At 59.1% G+C, this 22,813-nt stretch overlaps 1 protein-coding gene across 1 annotated transcript in view; it reads left to right on the top strand.

Annotated features, from left to right (window-relative positions):
* Window positions 1-12,753: 12,753 nt before the first annotated feature.
* KCNH2 (potassium voltage-gated channel subfamily H member 2) overlaps window positions 12,754-22,813 on the top strand; it is a gene marked incomplete at both ends in the record, with an annotated part of 32,660 nt that continues 22,600 nt past the window's right edge. Inside the window, 2 exons of the mRNA XM_082845975.1 lie at window positions 12,754-12,829; window positions 15,596-15,826. Of these exons, the coding sequence (XP_082702101.1) occupies window positions 12,754-12,829; window positions 15,596-15,826 (307 nt within the window). The remainder of the gene's footprint in view (window positions 12,830-15,595; window positions 15,827-22,813) is intronic.

Here is a 22,813-nt window from a genome sequence, read left to right as displayed (position 1 = left end):
CTGGCGGATTTGAGACCACAGAGACTAAGAGAAACTGTGAGAAAGAAACGGAAGTTGAGAGACTGGGATAGGCAGAGACAGGGAGAGGCAGACCGGCAGACAAACAAACATGTATATTTGTGTTGGCTGGACTACTTTGAAAAGCAGTGGAGGATATGATTGGTGTGGGCCTGGGTGGGGGGCGGGCAGGCGGACCAGCCGGAAGGAACGGGCCGTGCTGGGAGCTCTGGGATCACACCAAGAAGGTGGGGTCTGCCAGTTTGGAGGCAGGAGGGTGAGGGGGCTTTGTAGACACGGACAAGCCTGAGCTCCTGGGCTTCCAGAAAACTTTGCTGCCCCTCCGTCAGCCAAGGGGCAGGTGAAATGTGGAAGCACAGGGCCTGTGCTCATCCCGGCCTTTGCCCGCCATGGCCATGGAGCCCAAGGCCCCACCCCGCTCGCCTTCCTTTCTCAGGGAGGCAGGAGATGGGAGCCAGGTGCCTAGCTCTCAGGTACTCTTCCCCACCATGGCTGAGGCGCTGAGGCAGACAGACCCCACTTCTGGCTCCCATGCAGCCACCACCTAACACGCACGTGACTGAGAATGACTCCTTTTTCCAGATTCCAGTTAATGGAGCTGTGGCTGGCCTCCCCTGGGACAAGGTGGCAACAAGCATCAGGTGCTGAAGTCTTCACGACCTCTCGCCTGCAGCACTGACCATAGCCCTTCCCTGTGGACTCCGGACCTTGGGGTCTCCCCTCCCATCCGCGCTCCACACTACGGCCAGATTCATCTTGAAATCAGGGCTAACGTCATGCTTTGGCTCCCCCTGAGACCTTCAAATCAAGGTCAACACACTGGCCCAGCCCTCAATTTCCCAGATGTGCTACCCATACCCTCTGTTCTAGACAAATGGGCTTCCTCACAGATTCTCAAACTGTCCTTGTGTTTTCCTGCCCCTGGGCCATTGCTTATGCTGCCCCCTCCTCCTCTCCCTTAGCCTTCTGACTAAAGGAGAGCTTTCTTTTCCTTCCTCATGGCCCAGCCTTGGCAGCCCAGGAGGACCTGCTGCAGGAGATGCAGGTATAACGCCCTCAGACTCTGCCCAGCAGCCAACCCAAGACCACATGCTCCCCCAAGGCTTCAGAAAGTCCCTGAGCCCCCGAGGTACGTGGGCTCACGTCGCTGCCCACCAGGGGCCTCTCCAGGTGGTCTTCCTGCGGCATTCCTGTTGGCCTGATGAGACCATCTCAGGGCTCCCTGTGGTCTGAGGCTGTTCCCATCCGGTCCTCCCCCCACCCCTCCTTTCACAGGTGTCAGACCTGCATCCTGTTCCAGAGGTGTTCCCTCCCTCCCCGTTATCTTTCGCAGGCATGAATCTCCTATGCTTCCAATTCCTTCTTGGTGTACTTCCTGGAGGATCCGACCAGCGGATCCCGGCCCCGCTGGTCGGGGAAACACGGCCCCGCTATGTTTCCTCTGTGAGGCCTTCCTCCAGCCCCCTTCTCCAGGCTTCCCGGGCCACGGGAATATCTCTTGCTCTGGTTCCTCCCAGCGGCGGTTCTCGGGCAGCTTGCCCTGTCCGATTTCTCTTCCAGATGAACTTGTGTGCTCTGGAAGCACAGGGCAAGTTCTGCTCATTTGCTCTCCTCGGGCCTGCATCTCCTCCACCAAGCAGGTGTTTTGTGAACATCGGCTTGTTCAGCTGCAGATGTGTGCAGCCCCCCGGGGGCCCGCAACTGTGTTCCAGGGGCAGTTGGAGAGGGGCCGCTGAGAAGGGAGTCAGCAAGGCTGGCGGGTCGCGGTGGGCAGAAGGCACGGGGTGGGCTGGTGAAGGAGGCAAGAGGGGCCCTTCTCTGGCCACAGAGAGGCTGGGGACAGTTCAGTGCAGCTGCACTGATGGCAGGGACCAGGGGGCCCTGAAATTTCGGTGGGGATCTGGGTAGAGGGAGCCACAGCAGGGATTTTAGGAAGACAGGGAGAGAAAGTAGAGCTAGAGAATCAGAGGTGAGGCTCTTACCACAAGGAGGTTTCCCTTTGGCCGCTTTTCCTGGAGTTTTGGCGGGCGCTGCCCCGCGTGTCTTAACTTTCATCAAAACGGACTCTGGCATGCCCGACGGTTTTTGACTCTTCCACCTCTGGGATGGGGACTTTCCCATCCTTCCCCAGGCCCTGCCTTTCTCTTTGCCAGCCATCCCCACTGGGCATTAAGGCTCAGCGGCTGACTGCTCTTCTTAGCTATTGCATTTTAAAGAATAACTGCTGGACTTCCCTGTCGGTCCAGTGGTTAAGACTCCGCCCTTCCACTGCAGGGGGTGCGGGGTTCTATCCCTCGTCGGGGAACTGAGGGGAACTAAGATCCCACATGCCACATGGCCAGAAAAAAAAAAAAACAGTAATTGCTGAAAAAACAATAATTTCAAAACCCGCAGAGTTGAAGTTTCCACCGGTAGGAAAGAATTTTAAATTAATTAATTAATTTTTTCTTAGCCACGCTGCACGGCTTTCAGGATCTTAGTTCCCCGACCAGGAATCAAACCTGGGCCCCACAGTGAAAGCACTGGGTCCTAACCACTGGACTGCCAGGGAATTCCCAAGAATTTTAATTTCAAATTATGGTATTTCAAGCTGGAATCTGTTGAAAGGAATCCAGCAGAGGATCTGTTTCGGAATCCAGCCCTTCGTCTCTGACAGTGGCGGTGTTTTCTGCCACTGCGGGGGCGGGGGGCAGCCCAGCCCCCAGCCCCAGCCCCATCAGTCCTGGTCCGGGAGGGTGACAGACGTTCTGTGGGTGAGTAGCCAGGCCCTTGGCCCTTCCTGCCCCCTCAGAAGGCAATAAGCCTTGCTCCTGACTTCCCTCTTGGAGCAGGAAGCTGCGCAGGGCTTGGGGGATGCGCTGACCTTGGGGGAGGGAAGGGCCTGGCTCCTGGGGTGTGTGCAGGGGCTGTGGAAGGTGGCGGGTGGAGGGGGAAGGAGCGGAAGGCCCTTGCTCTTTATAGCCCAACCCGGGGTTGTTCAGTGTGAGCTGGAAGTGCCCCACCCTCCCCACTATGAACAGCTTCCTTCCTGCCTGCTGGCAAGCCTGGGTGGGAAGCCGAGGGAAGGGAGGCCGGGAAGCAGGCAGAGGGGAGTGGGGTAGCCCTCTGTGGCCCAGGGAGGCCCCTGTCCTCCTCAGGATGTAACTCCTGTTGGGAGCAGAGAGGTTTGCTGAGCTTCCAGACTGCAAGGCGGAGGCTGGGTGTTTGGGGAGGGGCTTTGGACAGGGTCTGGGGTGTTCAGGGCTCAGGCTTTGGAAGATGTTGCCTGTCGGAAAGGGGCTCCTGGCTGGCACTGGGGCAGCGTCAATCAGCCCGGCCTTTCTTGAGGAAGCCACATGGGGGCAGCAGAGAGCTGGAGACAAGAGATTGGAGCAGAGGCCTGAGCTCAGACACCCAGACCCTCAGACAATGAGACCCAGCGTGCTGGAGGGACAGTGGTGTGTGCCTCTGGCCCAGCTCGGGTGGTGGGTCCACACTACCCCTCTGGGACCCTGAAGTGGTTCGTTTGCGTAAGCCTGAAGTTCCTGATGATGACTCTGACCAGCCCACCCCCAGACCTTCCCTTGGGAACCCCCCTGCTTCTGCACAGACCCCAGGGGTGTGGTGAGTTGAAAGCGCAGGGAGCACGTCCAGCGGGGCCCGGGGTGTGGGCAGCAGGTGCCCCCTGGCTCCCGTGAGAGGACGCAGTTCTGGCAGCTGCTGGGGAGTCGTGGTTAGGGTTAGGGTGCTTGTAGATGCCACCCCATCCCACAGGTGGGCTCCCTAGGGCACATGGGCCCTGTTCTGGAGACTTCTGCTTCCTGGCTCTCAGACTGGTAAGAAAGTCATGGGAGAATCCCAACACCTTGCCCTGGGAGTGACAGCGACCGTCGACCTCTGGGAGCTCCTGGGGGGAGGGCACTAACTTCCGGAAGGAAACCTGGGTGTCTCCAGGCCTTGATTCTCCTTGAGGTCTAGACTCTTGCTTCTGCACTGCGGCCCTGAGTGCATTCTGTGTGTGTGTGTGTGTGTGTGTGTGTGTGTGTATGTGTAAGTATGAGTATTCGTGATTGTGCATGGATGTGTGTGTATATCTGAGGGTGTATGTACATGTGTCTGTGTGTCTGCGTGTGCATGTACCCTTGGGCAGCGTGACCTGGGGCTCAGTCCGTGACCTGCCTCTCCTTCTGGTCCCTGACCTTCCAAAGCTAATTTGGACCGAGAACATCAGGGTGGATATAAATGTTTTCACATCCTTGGGGACTTGAAAATGTCCTTTGTTCCTGGGATCCAGAGTGAAAGCGAGGAGTCTTTGGGGCCAGGCTGAGGCTTCTCGGTTGATGAACATGGAGTCCCCTACGTCAGGCCATGGGGGCCCTATGTAGAAGGCCATGGGGGCCCTATGTCAGGCCAGGGGGGCCCTATGTGAGGCCATGGGGGCCCTATGTAGAAGGCCATGGGGGCCCTATGTAGAAGGCCATGGGGGCCCTATGTCAGGCCACGGGGGCCCTATGTCAGGCCAGGGGGGCCCTATGTCAGGCCATGGGGGCCCTATGTAGAAGGCCATGGGGGCCCTATGTCAGGCCACGGGGGCCCTATGTGAGGCCAGGGGGGCCCTATGTAGAAGGCCATGGGGGCCCTATGTCAGGCCACGGGGGCCCTATGTGAGGCCAGGGGGGCCCTATGTAGAAGGCCATGGGGGCCCTATGTGAGGCCATGGGGGTCCTATGTCAGGCCAGGGGGGCCTGATGTAGAAGGCCATGGGGGCCCTGTGTAGAAGGCCATGGATGTCAGGGTTGTCTGACGGGCCCTACCCCCTTCCCCTCTCCTCCTCTCCTTCAGTCCCTCAGTCTGGCCCAGTTTGCTGGTGTGGTTTGCTGTGGTGCTTGGTCTCTCGGGAACTAGGGCTGTGAGCAAAAAGTGTGCCCAGCATGGAAATTCTGTAGCAACCGTCACTGGGGATTGGCTGGGCAGAATCCCTTCCCCCTGCCTCTCAGGTGCCCGGGGCAGGGGCAGGCACTCTCTCCAAACCAGTGTGGGAGGAGAAGACTTTATATCACTGCTACTGATTTGTGAGCTAGAGAGACCCTGATTCCAAACCCCGATACACCTTCAGTCATTGTGTTGTCTTTTTTCCTATCCTCCCAACCAAATTATAAGCCCCCTGATGCCCAATGACCAGCAAACGAGCCATTCCTGGTATATTTGCTGTTGACGGTGATCTGGGACTCTCCTGGGTCCTAATTCTGTTGTCTGGCTTCCTTAATTCTAGTCTAGGCTGCTGCAGGAATTGGTCCACCTTTGATTTAGAGGAGCCTGATTTAGATGGTGTTCTGCCCCTTCCCCAGAAGGGGAAGTGCTCCAAGCCCTTCTTTTTTCTTCCCCAGGGGAGAAAGACAGAATCCTGGCTTCCTGGACATTCTGGGCCCCTGCCCCATGACTGGCCTCTGCTGTCACTTTCACACCCTCACCAGCTTTTTCTTCCTATAAGAAGGCCCCACGCTGGACTGATATCCTTCAGAGGGACAGAGATGAAGTGTCCTGACCGCTGTTCTCAGCTCAGCCATGTCCTTCTCAAGCCCTGCTCCATTGTGAAGACTTTCCTTCCCTTTCCAGACTGAAAATGATCTCAACCTGTTCTGAAGTCAAAGCGTTCATTGTCTGAATCATTACCTGGCGTTTGGGGTCTAGGACCATGTGACTCATCGTACTGGCTGCCGTTCTTTGTATTTGGCTGCTGTAATATTGTCTATTCATGTGTAAGCATCTTTTCTTCCCAACTAATTGCAAACTTTTTAAGGCCCGGGGGCTGGATTGTATGCCATGTATTTCTCTAGGGGTCCCTCACAGCATGGGACACATAGAAAGTGATGGATGGTTGTTTGTGGGGAGATGATGGAGTGAGAGACCTGGTTGGATGTGAGTTCTCTTCTCTGGTCCTTCATGGTGGCTGATGATTCATGGGGTGGAATGGATACCCTTCAGGATATGGAGCTAGTGTTGGGTTAGCATTCTCAAACTCATCTCTCCCACCCAAGCTGGGGTAGGCTCTAAATTCTGCCTGACGAGTTTAGCAGAATGAACAAGGAATAGTTCTGGAGAGCTGACATAGCCACCTCTATATCTAGAGGTCTCTGGGTCTTATATCTTCTCTCTCTCTCTCTCTCTCTCTCTCTCTCACACACACACACACAGACACACAGACACACACACACACAATCTTGAATTCTCAATTTCTTTTAGCTCTTGTTATATGTGACATATGATCCCTGACCGGGCCTGGTGTACGTGATGGGGAAACCGCTTGACTGAGAACTGGGGGACCTGCTTCTGTTTCTCACTTGTAGCACAACCTTGAGGAAGGGCCTGTACTGGTCCGAATCTGTTTTCTCATCTAAAATATGAAAGTGTTTCTTTCTGGCTCTAATATTTCGTAAAGCAACAGAAGCCTTCAAGGGAGAGAGATGCAGGCGTAAAGGTCAGAGGAGGATTCATATCTTTTCCTTGATGACTTGTGTGGAGGTGAGGAAGGGAGGCACCTTCTGGACGTTTGGAAGAGAGACTTGAGGCTTCCCAGCACCGACTGGCAAAGCCAGCTCTTGCTTCACCAGATGCTTCTTCCTGGACCTGCTGTCCAGTTCCAGAAGCATTTCCATGGTTTGGGGTGACTGTCTAATTCACTGTGTCTGGAGGAGAGCCCCAGTCTTGGTCACCTGAGCTGCCCTCCCTCGTTCCCTGCTGAGCCTGGCATGAAGGGCTTTCAGCACCTTGGACAGAGACAGAGCTCCTGGGCAGCCAAGAGCGCTTGGGATCGCCTGCCGGGCCAGCTTCCCTGGCGGAGTGGCACCAAAGCGTGGTTTGCTCCTTAATTTTTTTCAGCCTCTCAAAGACACTCTAAAATAACCCCCCAATCTACGTCAAAACAGTGCACTTGTGCTGCAAACTGAGGGCATTATTTAACAACCACCACCCACCACAACTATATCCTACAACAGTGTCAGGTACATAGTAGGTGCTTTGTAAATACTTATTTTTAAAGAATATATGAAAAATTCAGCCTCCAGACGAGTGTCCTAGTCTCCCTCCCCCCCCCCCTTTTAATCAGGTTGTCCCTCCCCATCGGTACCTATATAATAATTCTGGAGCTTCTGCTACTTGCCGCGTTTTGGAGCCTCGCTTAAGTCCCTTCTTGTGTCTGAGAAGGCTGAGCCCCACCCTTAAATCAAAGGGACAGATGGCTGTTAAGCTCTCAGGCAGAGTAAACTTAAACTGGCCCCTCCTCTTTGTCATTTGGGGGTAAGTAGATGGATGTGAGAACTCAACACCTGACTCCTATGGGATCTCGTTTTATGAAGATGTTCACTCCTTTCCTCTGTGCCTGAGAAAAGTCTTACAATCCAGGAGGGCCCAGTATTCCCAGGAAGCCCTCCTGGCTGCCCCAGCCCACTCAGAGCCCTCCCTCCTCTGGACTCCCTTGCACATACTGTCAATAGCACAGTGTCACACCAGATCGTTTTCATGACACTTCATGCCCATTGGTTCTCTCTCCCCAGTTAGATTATGGTGGAGTCTGTGCCGTATGTCTGTCTGTTCTCAAGAGACCCTCCAGTGAGGAGCACACAGCAGCGTGGAGTGGAAGATGGATGGGTCTGTTGGTCTTCTCACCTGCCCTTAAGGTGTCTCCCACTCCACTTATTTTTAGTCTGAAACAAACATGTAGGATGGACCAGGGTCCTATCTGTGGAGTAACCACTGGCCTCAAGGGCACCTCGATCAGAGAACAAAGGTAGGAGGTGGAGGTGGAGGCAGGTATTGAGGGAAAATGGAGAGTCGGCTGATGGGTGGAGGATGTGGTTGTGTAGAATTAAAGAATCACTCACTGTTGGTGCTGGAAGGGATCTCAGAGATCAGCTTGTTTGGTCTCCTCATTTTACAGCTAAGGAAAGTGAGATTGAGCGATCCTCCTACAATGACCCAACAAACGGGCCCCTTTCCATCACCTCTGACCTCGTTCACGTCTCCCGCATCTCTCCCTGGACTACTGCACAGCTTCACGTAGCCGATTATATTTTTCCAAGATGCTCACGCCAGTAGATCACATTGCACATGCTTTTCTTACGTCAGTGACACTCTTCCATTGAGAAGTAGGAGTCTATGTTCCTCTCGTTGAATCTGATGGGCCATGATTACGGCAGAAGTTATTTTGTGTGACTTTGTAGGCTGTTATTAAAGGTGGGACAGCTGCTGCCTGGACCTCTCTTGGGACACTTGCCCTTGGAACCCAGCCACCACGCTGTGAGGAAGCCAGGCAGCCACGAGGAGAGGCTTCATGTAGGCATTCTGGCCCTGGTCCTGAGAGCCCAGCTGACAGCCAGCATCAGACACCAAATGTGAGTGAATGAGCCTTTCAGTCCCAAGCTGAGTGGAGCAGACACAAATGAGGTCCTGGTGGAACCGGCCCAAATGGCAGACCCATGGGCAAAATAAACGCTGTCATTGATTTAAGTCGTCGAGGGTTGGGATGATTGAAACACCTTATATCTGCCTCAGTCTCTCCAAACTATCATGCACATTCCATTAATTCAACAGACCTTTATTAGACACTGACCACATGCTAGGATCTGTACAAAGACAGACATGACTTCTATATTCAAGGACAATACATGTCAGCTGCACACAGAAGAAAACCCGCACTCCTCAGCCCTCTGCTCATGGCTCTAGCCTATCACCCACCGCCACCACACCAAACTGTTTTGTCCCCAGATCTGATCTCCATCCTCCGCTCTCTACGCCTTTGTTCATGTTGTCCCCGCCCCTGCAGTGCTTCTGCCCTGTCCCACCTCAACCTTCAAGGACCTTCGCTCTGAAACCTTGTCCCCTCACAAGGCCGCCCCCCCCACTCCTCCAGCGGAAACTAATCAACGCCTCCTCGCACTCCCACGGCGCTTACCTCAGATGGCACAGCTTCTGTCAGCACACCACCTCTCCCGAGCTTCAGTGTTCTGTGAACCCCTGGAGGAGGGGCCCTGGCTCGTCCCTCCTGTCCCTCACAGCATCTCGCAGAGGGCCCAGTACATATGAGGCCCCCAGTAAACATCTGTAGATGCGACTAGTAGCAGAACCAGAATTGAAAGTTAGGTGTTCTCCGGTGCCTTACTTGCTTCTTTGGATATTACCACGGCAGGGGAAAAGCCCCGTCAGTGGAGGGTATCAGGTGGGTGGGAGAAGCCCTTGCCTGTGGCCGGGAGTTGACACGATCACTGCACGTGGAGCTGCAGGTGGCCACGAATGGACAGAGCTCTGGCTCCTGGCCAGGGCTTTGTGGTGGGTCCCCCCCTCCCTCCCTCTCTCCGTCCCTTCTCTTCTTCTCAGCAAGCCCTGAGCACCCACTTCTGGAGGGGAGACATCCTGTTTCTTTGATCTTCCTCTCCTCCAACCCCGGTTCATTTCTGAGAACATCTTTCTTCTCACAGGCCCCGCTGTGCTGGCTAAGCCTCCCCTGGCACAGCGAGGGACGGTCCCGCGCTCTTCCCCATGGGGTTTCTGAGGAGCCATTCCATGAGCTGCCTTTCCTGCGCCCACCTGACTGGGACTGCTTCCTGGCCCCCTGTGATTGTCACTTGCTCTCTTGGGTCCCATTCTGGCTGCATCTTGCCTGGCCCGTCCCTTGGGGGTACACCGGCAGGGTCAGGCTTCAATCCCTTTTCACTTCCCAGGACAGGATACCTCACACTGAACAGGAGTGGAGAGTGGGGTGGGCAGGATGTTTTCCAAAGGCTTTTCTCCCAAAACTGTCTCTTTCTAGGAGCTGGGAAGTGCCTCTGGGTCTCACAGTTGGTACAGCCTCCCGCTGCCTCAGCACAGTCACATCACAGGCCACAGTCACATCACAGGCCGGGTGGGGGTAGCTCTTCCTAGGACTGATTCCTGCAAATGGCTCACTGAGCCCCAGCGGGGCCGGGGCAGGTTCTGGCGGCTCGGGTATTAAGGTTGAGCACTTTCCTCTCTCTGAGGGATCTGAGGTTAGTGGAGGTGGGGAGGGGGTGGCAGGGAGGCTTCTCTATCAGCTCCTCTGTTGCCCGTTACCTCTTGGGGGCTGGTACCTGTGGCCCCACGAAGGATGCCTTTGGGGGAGCTCATCCCCATCTCACAGTCTCTCTTGCTTGTCCCAGGCTTGGCTGTGGGAGGGGCTCCGTGAGGCTTCCTTCAGGCTCTCTCCTCAGCCTCCAGGAAGGCGGAGATCTGCATTCAGCTCTGACTTCTGAGGGGTGTGTGTGTGTGTGTGTGTGTGTGTGTGTGTGTGAGAGAGAGAGAGAGAGAGAGAGGGAGGGAATACACAGGATGAGGGCTACTCTGTGTCCAGTCTCCTCTCTGTTGGGAGGATCAGTGGTCCCTCTGATTCCTTCATCCCCCCGAGGGATAAGAGCAGAGGCCTGTCCTGGGAACACGGGAACTTCAGTGTGGACAGCTGGCCAGGCTAGATGAGATGCCCCTCTCTACTGCCTCTCTTCCCATGCCCATTCTCACTGCAGGCCCCTTCTCACTCTCTCAATCCCTTGACCTGGAGGGGAAGACACCCCAGTCGTAGGTTAATCACACTGGACTTAGTGCAGTCAAAGCAGCATCCAGGGGTGGTCCCGGGGCGGGGGAGGAGCTGGACCAGTCATCAGCTAGGTTCCTCGCAGTACCCAGACGGGTGATGTGCCTGGTGCCAGGTCACAGGGGAAGGGGAGTCTGTGCCACAGAAGGCCTGGGGCATCTTGAAGTGTGAGTGAGGAAGCTGCCGGAGGTGGAGCGGGCCGAGGGGATGACTGTACAGATAAGAGCCTCTGGTCTTTTTTAGCATCAGCTGGTGGAACCACCCCCTTCTCTCCCACTGGCTGCCTCCCTGAGTCACTGCCCACCCACCAGCAAATTAAAAAGGGGTGTCATCTGCTGGCCAGTCGCCCCATCTGGCCCCAGGGTTTGGCTCTTTTTGCTCCTGGGTGGAAGGTGAAAGTCTGGGTAGGGTGGTCTCACCAAGACCTGTTCCCCTGGGCCTTTCTCTTGCCAGACTCTGCTTCCTTCTCTGCCCTTTGTTCCTCCCCTCCCCCCCACCCTGCATCCCAGGATGGTTCTCCCCGGTGACAAGACCCACCCCCTTGCTCCAAGGACAGAGGCAGCTGCAAACCCTCAGGGGCCCCCACATGGCCCCATCCATCTGGCCCGTCTCTGATCTGGGCTGCAGGGGAGGGGACCCGCTGGGGGCAGCTCAGTTGCCGACTACGCCCCACCGGCCAGCTCAGCTGTCAACACTCGCCTGCCGGCCCTGGCCGTCCTGAGGCCCCGCCTGGCTGCTCAGGCCGGGGACACTGCGCCCCGGAGACCCTCAGTCAGACCCAGGCAGGCGGTGGGCAGGCGGCAGGCAGACACCCTGCCTGCCCTTGAGCATCCTCAGGCCTCCTTGCCTAAATAAGGGAGCTGTAGCTGGAGTGAGCCAGCCGGCCGCGGGGAGGGGCCTGCGGCTAGGCCAGGGTTTTCCGAGGGGCTGGGCCGCCGCAGCGCCGCAGGGCCCCGAGCCCGCCGATTGGGCCTGCACCGCTGGCCCCGCGCAGCAGAGGGAGGGCGGGCCGTTCGCACAAGGGGATCCCCAGGCTGGAACCTCGCGTTCAGAGGCCTCTCTTTGATCCCGAGGCTAGGAGGCTGAAACTCCTGTCACAATGTCCCGCTCTGGGCAGAAGGGCCTGGAGTAACCCCAGGGAGGGCTCTGTGTGTGTGTGCGCGCGTTGGGTGGCGGGCGCCCCTGCTCTGGGTGCGTGCCCCTCCTAAATCTCACCCACCCTTATTTCAAATCTCGGTGGCCTTAGGCCCCCAGATTGTCTTGCCCTTCACATTTCTCGGGTCTCCCCTGACCCTGGGCTCGTCTTCCCAGGGCCCAGGCCTCGCCCGTGTCACCTGCAGCGGGCACTGAGCGCAAGCTGTGTGTAGGAGCCCGTGCTCGGCGCGGTGGGGGACCAGGGCATAAAGGACCGGCCCTCTCCCTTCAAGTCAGGTCCCTCGGTCCTTCCAGCGGGGAGCGGGGGGAGGCGGGGCGGGGGCGGAATCCCCAGGCTCCTCCTTGGCCGCCTCAAGGCCGGCCGTCGCACCTGTCCTCACGGTTCCCCTACCTAAGGGCCCCTTCCCCCTCTTGGGGCGCGCGAGTCCCGGGGGCTCCTGGGCTGAGCGAGGGGCTGGGGTCGGGGGAGCCCTCGGCTCGGCTCAGCCAATGGGAAGGGCGGGCGCGCGGCTTGTGTGGGGGGAGAGGGCGGCGCTGCGGGCGCGCGGCGGGCGGGAGGGAGCCGGGAGGCGGGGGCCGGAGCCCGAGGGGCGCGCGCCGCGTTAACCCTTCCGCGGCCGGGCCGAGCAGCAGGCGCAGCCCCAGCCGCTGGCGCCGGAGCGGCTGTCGGCGCAGCGGGCGGGAGCCGGGAGCCCGGCGCTCGGGCAGGCGGAGCGCAGCGCGGAGACGCGGCGGAGGGGGGCCCGCGGCTCGGCTGGGGCCGGCAGACAGGTGTGCGGGCGGCCGGGCGGCCCGAGCTCAGGCAGCTCCAGGCCGGGCCCACGGTCCGGAGCCGGCGCCGAGCGGAGACCCCGCGCCCGCACCCCAGTCCGGGCCCCGCCCGTGCTCTGCCTGGCCGCGGGGTGCGGGGACCACGGCCGGGCCGGGCCACCGGAAGCCTGTGTTGGGCCGGGCCGGGCCGGGGTGGGTGGGGGTCCGCCCGGCCCGCCCATGGGCTCAGGATGCCGGTGCGGAGGGGCCACGTCGCGCCGCAGAACACCTTCCTGGACACCATCATCCGCAAGTTTGAGGGCCAGAGTGAGTGGGGGAGGGGGCCGGCGGGGAGGGGGCTCTGGGGGCGGGCCGAGCTCTCCAGAGTGTGAATGGGGGGGCGTGCCCGGGCCGTGTGCGTCCTGCTAGTGAGTCTACGGGGGCTGGTGACCCCAAGGCGCTGGCCAGGGGTCGCGGGGTCAAGGCTTGGTGCTGGGTGCCGTGGGCTTGGGGCCAAGGGGCCTGGTGTTGGGGAGCGCAGCAGGAAGCTCAGCTTAGGTTTCCGGGATCGGGGAGTGTGTGTATGTGACAACCTGAGTGTGCAGGGAAGGGAGGTGGGATGGGAGTGTGCAGGTATCCTTAACTCTGGGTGCCTGGATGTGTGAATGGGGCTGTGTGGACGCAAGAAGGGGAGAATGTATACGGCCCAAACTGGGGGCCCCGAAGAGTACCGTGCATGTGCCCGTCCAGACTGTGTTGCCGGAGACTGAAAGCCAAGTATGTAGGGTCAGTGCCTAACACGCTCTTGGGTGTGTGTGGGGTGTCTGTGTGTCATCCATGCCTTTGACCCTGCACGGGCAGTGGGGAGGTATCTTTGACAAGGCTGGGAACTGTGGGCCCTGGGGTGAGAGGGAGCCAGGGCTGAAGCTGGCCTTTGGGGGCCTAACAGTCTCCAGGCGATGACCCTATGTTGTTGCTTTTCCTGTCCTGAGCCCCTTTATGGGGACTACAGCAGCCCTAATGCTGGCCTGGTAGGGGAGCCTTCCAGAAGTGTCCCAGGCTAGGTGAATGTTCTGTGTGTGGGTATTTGCACCCTCCTGGCATGCGTGTTTGTCCCCAAGGCTGCATGTGCCCTGGTGGGTGTGACTGCCAAGGGCTCTGGGAGGGGGTGACATTCCTTGCCCATGACCCTGTGAGCACAGGACAACGTGTGCTTGTGACCATGGTGGGGGAAGGGAGGGGTCAGTGTGCTGGGCAGCATTGTCTGAAGCAGAGGAACAGGGTGATCCTGAGGGGGAGGAGACTGCGGTGGTGGAGGGCAGTGAGGCCGGGGCTTTCACTCCCACAGGCTCGGGGAGGCTCTGTAGGCTGGAGGCTGGGGGCCTGCCTCTGGCCCCACCTTGCCACTGACTGCTGCGTGACCTTGAGTGACTCTCTTCCGAATCTGGGAAGGAGGGGGCGGCCAGAGGGGCCTTTCAGGTCCCTTCTGTCTCGCTTATTCTAGGAGCTCAGGGAAGGAGGCGGGGTGGTGGGGGGGTGGCAGGGGTGGGGCCTGCCTTCGAAGAAACTCACTCTCCTCTCCAGGCCTGGGAGCGGGGCCCAGGTGGTTTCTCCTCTCTGAAGATGGTGCGTATGTGGCTGGTATGTGGCTGCTACGAGGGACTGCCTCGGGCCCAGTCAGGAGTCTTTTCCTGTGACAGGGAGCCCTGCCTGTGGGGCTGATGGCTGCCCGAGAGTTCTGGGGGGCCTGGGGAACTGACCTAAAGATGACCCAACTTCAAAAAAGTAATTTCCTGGAGGCCAGGGGAAGGGAGGGGAAGGCAGGACGAGGCCAGATCCTGGTGCAGCAGCCTGGGCCTTGCACATGTGATTGCCCAGGGCTGCAGCCCGAGGGCTATGCCCACTAGGAAGGGGGAGGGCAGCGTTCCGACTGCTACCCAAAGCCCCAGCATGAAAGGCCAAAGTGGCCGGAAACTTCTGTGTTTATAAAACCTCTATCCTCAGAGCATCTCTCCTGGCACAGGCTGGGGCTGCCGCCCGCCTGCTGCTCACCCACCAGCCTGGCTCTTGGGGCATGTGTGGAGGGAACGAGCCAAGTCTAGCTGCAGTGGGTCCATTGGGGCCTCCCCTTGATGGGGCCGAACTGAGGAAGGCCTCACATCCCTGGAGAGCCGCTTTCATGGGTCTGTTTACAAGTGGGCCGCTCTCTCAGGCCAGGCTGGGCTCCAGGTGTTGCCAGGGTTTGGAGCTCCAGGTCCCTCTCCTTGCTCCCCATGACCTTGGGCCTCCACCAGTGCCCCGCTTATTCCTCACCAGCTGCCAGGCCTAGGTTCGAAAGCGGGCTCTATCTTTTACAAGCTGCAAGATGAGGGCAAGAACTTCTTCTGAGTCTCAGTTTCTTCATCTACAAAACGAGGATAACGATGGGGTTGTCAGAGTATTAAACGAGAGAAAGGATCGTAGGTGCTCACGTGGTACTTCTTCCCTCATCCTCTTTGACGCGCCCACTCCCCAGCTCCTGACTGCCCTTGGAGGGGTCGCAGAAGTCCCAGGAAGTACTGACCTGGCAGGGTCCACAGATACTTGGGGGAGTGATTTCCTAGGGGTCCCCGGGGTAAGGAGTGCCCAGGGAGCGCCCCCCAGTCTAGAGAGCGGGGGTCAGGAAGAGAAGCCGGAGCGGTGCAAAGGGAATGCTGGCCGCCATCTCTGGCCCTTCTCAGGCTCTCTCTCCAGGCCCACTGTTTATCCCTCCGCCGCGGCTGCTGACACGCGTTGCTGACACCCGCCCAAGGCTGGCCTCGGCCTCGGGCGCGGAGGGGGCGGCGGGCCGCTGGCAGTCCGCCCGGGGGAAGCCACGCAGCCAGCCCGCGGGCCGGGCGGGGGAGGGGGCGCGCCGCCGGGCCGGGCCGGCCAAAGCACCTGTGTCGGGGCACAGCTGCGTTCGTCCCCTGCTGGGGACCCCAGGCCCGCTGTGCTTCCTGGGGCGGGGAGTCCCCGGGCGGGCAACTGTGTAGGACAAGAGAAGGCGGGGAAGGGCTGGGAACCCTGGGGGCAGGGGTCCCGCTCACGTGCCTGCTTATCCCCGCCCCCCAGGCCGCAAGTTCATCATCGCCAACGCTCGGGTGGAGAACTGCGCTGTCATCTACTGCAACGACGGCTTCTGCGAGCTGTGCGGCTACTCGCGGGCCGAGGTGATGCAGCGACCGTGCACCTGCGACTTCCTGCACGGGCCGCGCACGCAGCGCCGTGCCGCCGCGCAGATCGCGCAGGCCCTGCTGGGCGCGGAGGAGCGCAAAGTGGAGATCGCCTTCTACCGGAAAGATGGTAGGCGCGGGCTGGGGCGGGGCGGGGCGGGGCGGGGCGGGGCCGAAAGGCCGGGGGTGGGGGTCGGGGTCGGTGGGGTGGGGGCGGCCGGCGATTGGCCGGAGCCCCGGCCTGTTGCAGGGGGGCGTGACCTCAGCAGGGACCTATGGGGTGCGCCAGGTGGGAGGCGCGGGCTGGATATTGGCTCTCTTTACCCCGAGCACTCTGGTGGGGTGGTTTACGGGGTGCCCAAGGGGCTGCTTGGATGTGGTCTGGAGTCTCTGGTTCCTTCCTCCCTGGGCAGATGTGGGCACGTTGAGCTAGGTGGGTTGGAGTTTGACGGCAGCACCGGGATGGCAGGTGCGTGCATAGATGGAGGTAATGGAAGTCCAGGCCGGTGGCTGGGCGCCGACCTCCGCCCACAAGGCCTCTAGCTACCCTCGCCTCTGCCAGGTGACTGACTGGTCTGGGGAGTCGTCGCTGAGGGCGAGGCGGGGAAGGGCTGCAGAACTCTGGCTGGCTCTCTGCCGCCCCTCTCCTGCCCCCTCTCTCTTCTGCTCTTCAGCTGCACCTGGCGGGAGGTGTGTGCCTCTCCCCACAACCTCAGTTCCCTTTGTCCCATCTTTTGAGCGCCCCGCCCGCCACCCCTTCCTGCGCCAGGTGTCTGCTCAGCCACCGCCTCCCCGCCCAGCTGCGCTGTCTTACGGCGAGCGGATAAACAGAGCCATGGGCGGGGCTGCTCCCACACCGCCCCTGCCCTGGTGGGGTGGCCTTTGCTCAGGGAGGGCAGTGCCGCAGGGCTTGGGGGGACCTGCAGATATCAGAAGGCTGGGGAGGGGGCTCTGGAAGGTGCCGCAGGGCTGCCCATCGGTGCCCAAACCCTGTGGCTCACCAGTGTGTATCTGATGAGCATTTACCGAACCCCGTGAGCCACGTGCAGCAAGGTCTTGGAGACGGAGCAGTGCTCAAGACAGAGGAGGTTCCTGCCCACAGCAAGCTTGCCTGCTATAGACAGCGCTCTCTGTCTCTTCCTGGGGGCAGTGAGCCAGCAGCCCCCGTGTGCCTCTGGCCCTGTCCCTTGGAACCTCCCCTGTATGCTATGCTCAGGGTTGGCTGCAAAGGATTACATGCCCTGATGACCCTGCTTTTGCAGGGGTGCCCAGCTGTGAGATCCCTGGACAGAATCAGAGTTGGGGACAGTCACTGGGGACCTGTGGAAGAGGGTTTGCTCACAGCAAATGGGCCTCTGGCTGGGAGATTAGATGCAAACTCTGAAGGCAGGGCCTCCTTTCTGGTTCTTCACTGATATCCCCCCAGAACCTTCATCAGAGCAGATGTGCTTTTATATCTGCCTGGCTATCTAGTACTAGCTAATATCAGTGGGCGCCTTCTATGCGCTGGACACTGGGCCGAATGTTTCACTTGCATCATCTCATGGAATCTTCACAACAACCCTGGGAGGTAGATACTCTTTTTTCTGCATTTTGTGGTTGAGGAAACTGAAGTTCAGGAAAATTAAGAAACTTCCGTAGCGAGTGCAGAGCTGGGAATGGAACCCTGTCTGTCCGATCAGAGCCCTGTCCAGTCTGCTCTGCTGTCATGTATTAAAAAGGAGGCAAAATGGTCGCAGGCATGTCTCTAAACCGCACGTTACTCTACGCGCACTTTTATTTTGAAAGTTCGCAAACCACTGGTGTCACGAGAAGAATGTGAATACACACGTCCTGGGTTCAGGTCTAACACCAGAAATTCTGTGATGCGGATCAAGTTGGTTACTGCCTTGAGCCCGTTTCTACTTCTGAGATAGTGTGCCCGCCGGACCCCTCGGCGGCAGGGGCCTGGGTGATTCTGTCTTCCCTGGAGTGTGTGTGAGGAGCTGCCCTCCCTCCTTCCTGCCCCAGGCTGGCTCCCTTGGGAGAGGATGGCCGTGGGACCCCTTCTGCAGAGGTGCTCTCATGGAATCTTGGTGACCTTGGGGATCACCTAATCCAGCCCACTCAAATTACAGATGGAAAACCTGAGAAGCAGAGGTCAAGTTACCGGCGAATCAGTGGAGGGAGTGTGGGACTAGAACCCAGGCCTCCCGCCCAAGTTCAAGCTCTTTCCCCACCCAGGTTACTGCTCCAAATGGTGCTGTGACCCAGAAGGTCCTATGCCAGCCATCTCGGCCTGCCCCCTTCTCTGCTCTCACCTAGTTTCCATGGGGATCAGGTGTCTCCTGGTGGCCAGCAGGCTGGCCTTGGCCCTCAGGTTATGTGGGCCGCTACTTGTCCTGGCACTTGAGGCCTCGGGTGCAGACAGATTTCCTCTGCCTCCCCTCCCTCTCCCTCTGCTCAGTCCCTTGGGCAGATCTCTGTGCCTGACCCGGGCGGTGTGAGAGTGTGTGTGTGTGTGTGTGTGTGTGTGTGTGTGTGTGTATGTGTGTGTGTGTGCCACCTCTCGTTTCTGTCCAGGCCTTTCTCAGGGTCTTTGCCTGGGCCGGCCACGGCAGAGCAGGTCCCTGGGCTTTAGCCCCAGGGAGGTGGGTGGCTGGGAAGGAGGCGGGGCCTTTTGCTGGCAGGCACCACCGTGGACAGCTGTGCTGTGTCGGTGCCTCTAGCCTAGCTCTGTGCAGCCTCAGGGCCTGGAGCCAGACAGCCCCATTATTTAGCTGCTGGGACTGCTGGGAGGTGGGGAGGCCAGACTGGGGGGTGTGGGCTGGAGGGAGAGACGCGAGGTGCCAGGCCCTCACTGGCCCCGTGTCCGTGCTCCTTCAGGTCAGGCCTGGGGTTAAGGTGCAGCTGGGATCAGGGCCCCGCAGCCTGGGGCTGGCAGTGGCGGCACCCCTTGGGGCTCTGGGCCGTGCCTCGGCAGGAAGTGATGCTGGCGCACACCTGCGTTCCCACATTGCCCCGGGGAGACTTCGGGCCCTTCCACCATGGCTTCTCCTCACATGCTCCCCTCCTCTTCCAGGCCTCGGGAGGTCCCCTGCCCTCTGGCCCTCGTGTTCTCTCTGCTCTTTGTTCCCACCTCTCTGCCCCGCCCCAGCCATGCTCAGCGGCCGCCTGTGCCCGCGGTCTCTGCTTCAAGCCTCCCTGCCGGCTCTGTCCCCCGCGGTCTGCATCTCCCTCTCCCTGCAGCTGTCTTCTTCCCCCCCTTCAGTACCCCCGAGCCTTCCTCCCTGCCTCTCTCCCTCTTCCCCGGTGGCCCCCGCCTCTCTGGGCTCCATCTCCAAGTCTCCGTCTGGCTCCCCGTACCTCTGCCTGTCCTGGCCTGGTCTCCATGTCCCTGTGTCCCTGGGAGCCTGTGCGTGGGTGGGGATGGGGGTGTCTCTAGAGAAGAGTCTGTTGGCTTCTCCACTCCAGCTGCAGGCCGGTTGTCATGGTAACAGGGTCAGAGGGCCCCCCGCTGCAACAGCTGAGCTGTGGGCTGGGGGAGGGGTGGGGACAGAGGGCCAGCGTGCTCCCCAGAGCCCATGGGGAGCCAGAGCCCCAGAGGTGACCCCACACCCACTGGTCTGTGGTCCCCAGACTCGGACCTCAGCCTCCCAGGTGCTTGCGCAGGTACTCCTGGCACCAGTGACTCTCCACACACCCCAGGCCATTTCACTGCCTCCTCCCTGGTCCCTGAAATCTGACTCTGCACTGTGACCCTCCCACACCACCGCCTTCTCCATCATGGCCCCAAGCTCAGACATCCACTCCTCCCCTCCCAGCCCTGTCCCCTCCAAGCTGTGATCCTCAGGTCCCCAGGCCCCCAGCAGGCAGGGTGGCTGCTGCAGGAGCCCTTCGGTATTTTGAGGCTGGCAGGCAGGTCAAATGGAGGCTGGTACCTGCGTGTGCTCTGTGTCCTGAGATGGAGCAGGCCGGGATGAGCCCCGGAGGAATGAGGTCAGACACAGGCAGCACTTTACTTAGGGGCGGTGGGGAAGCCATCGAGGGGCCCCTCCACCTCGGGCCTTCTGGTCAGGAGTCCGGCAGGTGCGCACACCTGCACTATGGTGGCCGGGAGCAGGGCTCGGGGGCTGCGTCCGAGCCCAGCCTCGCCTTCGCTCCGTGGCTCCAGGGAGGGCAGCTGAGCCGGAGCAGGGTGCCCTGGCCTGCATGGGGGCTTCCTGTCCCAGCCCCACCCTGGGGGCCGGGCGGGCCTGCCGTGACCGAGGGTGTGGGCCCCTCCTGGCCTTCTCTGGGGTCTGGAGAGTGTCGGGCGGGTGGCTCCTCTGTGTTGTGTCTGCCGTAGCCCCTGAGAGGAGCTATGTAAATATTTGTGCAGAGGCATCTGGGATGGGAGCAGATTTTGACAGTGGCCTCGGGCTTGGGGAGGGGGGCCGTGGGCAGCAGGAGGGCCAGCATGGGGGTGTGAGACCGGGTGAGCCTCAGCCTCTTTTCTGCCCAGTGGTGGCTTCCAGGGTGGTGGGACTTCAAGGGGTCCAGGAAAGTCCTTTCACGATTAAACATCTTCCCCGAGGGTGCTTGAAATGCCTCTATTTGGGAACCTTTAGCTTGGGTGGAGAACGAACCTTTTTCTTTAAAAAGACATTCTCAAAAAAAAAAAAAAAAAGACATTCTCTTCTCATCACTCCTCCCCTGTAAGCAGGGAGGAGTGTGGAAATAGCTCGCCCTCAGTGTGAAGGAGTTTCACAGAATCATTCCTCCCTGACATGGGGAGGGGCCCATGGGGTCAGGGCCAGAAGAGGGGGCACAGAGGGACACCTGGGACAGGTGATGAGTATGGGAGAGGCTCTGGATGAACCACTGTCCCCCTAAAGTCCCTTCCTGTCCTTAGTCCAGGGGCCCATAAAGATCTCCACGCTGTGCACTGTGGTTGGCCTTGAACGGACTTCTTTCCGTTTTGGTCGCGTGTCTACTGGAGTAGAAGCACCTTGAGGGCTGGGCAGCGTCTTCTCTTTAACCCACCATCTCCCTCACGTACAGTTCTGGGCAAGGCTGCCGTGTATGACTCCCCCACTAGATTGGAAGCTCTGGGAGGGTAGACAGCGGCCTGCTTTGTTCTCTGTTGTATCTCTGTGTCTGTTGCATAGTGGGAGCTCAGTTCATGCTCCCGCTGAATGAAGGACTGAATGAATGTGGTGGGCAGTGTGCTGTGTTGCAGAAACCCTATACCAGAAGTCAGAGCCTTGGGAGCAATTTCTGGTTTAGTTATAGACTTGCTGTGTGACCTTGGACAAATCACTTCCCATCTCTGGGCCTCGGTCTCTCCCTCTGTGAAAAGCCTTAGAATAATAGAATGCCAGGGCTGGGAGGGGTCTTAGAGGATGGGGAGGCTATTGGGGCCAGAGGAAGGTGGCCTGAGGTGGCCACTGAGAGAGCTGCAAGTCTTCCACCCCTGCCATGTGGGGGACATTGTGGGGTACAGGGAAGGCATCTGGGGATTCTCAGCCTTCCTGCCTCATAGATGGACGGAGGAGGGCTGGATGGAGGAGCAGAGCTGGAGGAGGGGGTGGTGGCAGCTGCACTCATTGGCACCCTCACTGTTGTGACTGCACTTTTTTTTTGTGCGTGTGCGGTACGCGGGCCTCTCACTGCTGTGGCCTCTCCCATTGCGGAGCACAGGCTCCGGATGCGCAGGTTCAGCGGCCATGGCTCACGGGCCCAGCTGCTCTGCGGCATGTGGGATCCTCCCGGACTGGGGCACGAACCCGTGTCCCCTGCATCGGCAGGCAGACTCTCAACCACTGCGCCACCAGGGAAGCCCCTTTTTTTTTTTTTTTTTTTTTTTTGGCTGTGTTGGGTCTTTTTCGCTTTGCGTGGGCTTCTCTTTGTCTCTTTGTTGCGGAGCTCGTGCTCCAGGTGCTCCGGCTTCAGTAATTGTAGCGCATGGGCTCGGTATTTGCGGCATGAGGGCTCTGTAGTTGTGGCTCGTGGGCTGTAGAGCGCAGGCTCAGTAGTTGTGACGCACGGGCTTAGTTGCTCCGCGGCATGTGGGATCTTCCCAGGGCTTGAACCCGTGTCCCCTGCATTGGCAGGCGGATTCTTAACCACTGTGCCACCAGGGAAGTCCCTGTGACTGCACTTATAGTTTGCAAGCTGGGACTCATGCTTTGTGGCAGGTGGTCCTTAGATGGGGCCTCCTCGCCATCATTTTACAGGTGCCGAACTCACGGGGTCTTAGCCAGCTGGCAGGTACCTGAGTGGGAACTCCAGTCCAGTTTTCCTCTTTCCACTCGAGTCCTGCCCAACACGGAACACCACTGCACAGGCTGTCTTGCCCCAGAGGGCCCTTTGGGGTCATGATGGGCTCAGAGCCCCAGGAAATTTGGCTTTTAGCTTGGGTTCCCAGAGCTGCAGTTCCTCATTTGCTAAGTGGGATCAAAACACCTGTCCTCCCGCGTACTGCTGGGAGAGGTTCGGCAGATAAGAGGGTAGGTGCAAAGCAGTGTCGGGTGCCGAGGCTCTTGGTATTCTACTCGCCATCAGGCAGGGCGTCACCCATGTGGCCGCAGGTTCTAGTCAACCAAGGAAGTGAGCTGACCAAGGGTCTCAGCATCCCTGTTCCCTACGGCCACCACCCTGTGCCCTGCTCCGCCCCGGCCTGCCTCTCCGCCTCTCTCCACGGGCTTCTGCTGGGCCAGCTCCCGCTTCTTCCACAAATCATAGAAACCAGGGGTGTTTGTGTTACGGGTTTCTTCTTTCTCTTTCATTGGTTTTTCTCCTTTTCCTTTTTTCTCACTCCCCAGTCCCGTTACCCACCCCTTAGGCAGCCATTCAAATGTACTTCCTGTGAATGTGTTGCTTGCATATGTTCTTGCAAAACGTGTGTTTTGTCTGACTGCATATGGGTTTAATTTATGTAAATGATATGTGCTATATATTGTATTCTGGTGTTCACTTTTGTTGCACAGGAGTCCGCCTTTAAGTCCAGCCAGCTTGTTCCTTGATCTTGAGCCTATAGCTCCGTGTTCTCTGGTGTGCTCCCCCGTCGTTTTACCTGTCCACTCTCCTGGGGAGGGCCCTCCAGGTTGTCTCTATAAATGATGCTGCGGTGAACATCCTTATGCCTGGCCCCTTT

The sequence above is a fragment of the Leucopleurus acutus genome (assembly GCF_964270905.1).
Source record: "Leucopleurus acutus genome assembly, chromosome: 9".
Taxonomy (NCBI): Eukaryota; Metazoa; Chordata; class Mammalia; order Artiodactyla; family Delphinidae; genus Leucopleurus; species Leucopleurus acutus.
Note: the sequence above shows the minus strand (reverse complement) of the source record. Positions and strands in the feature narration are given on the sequence as shown.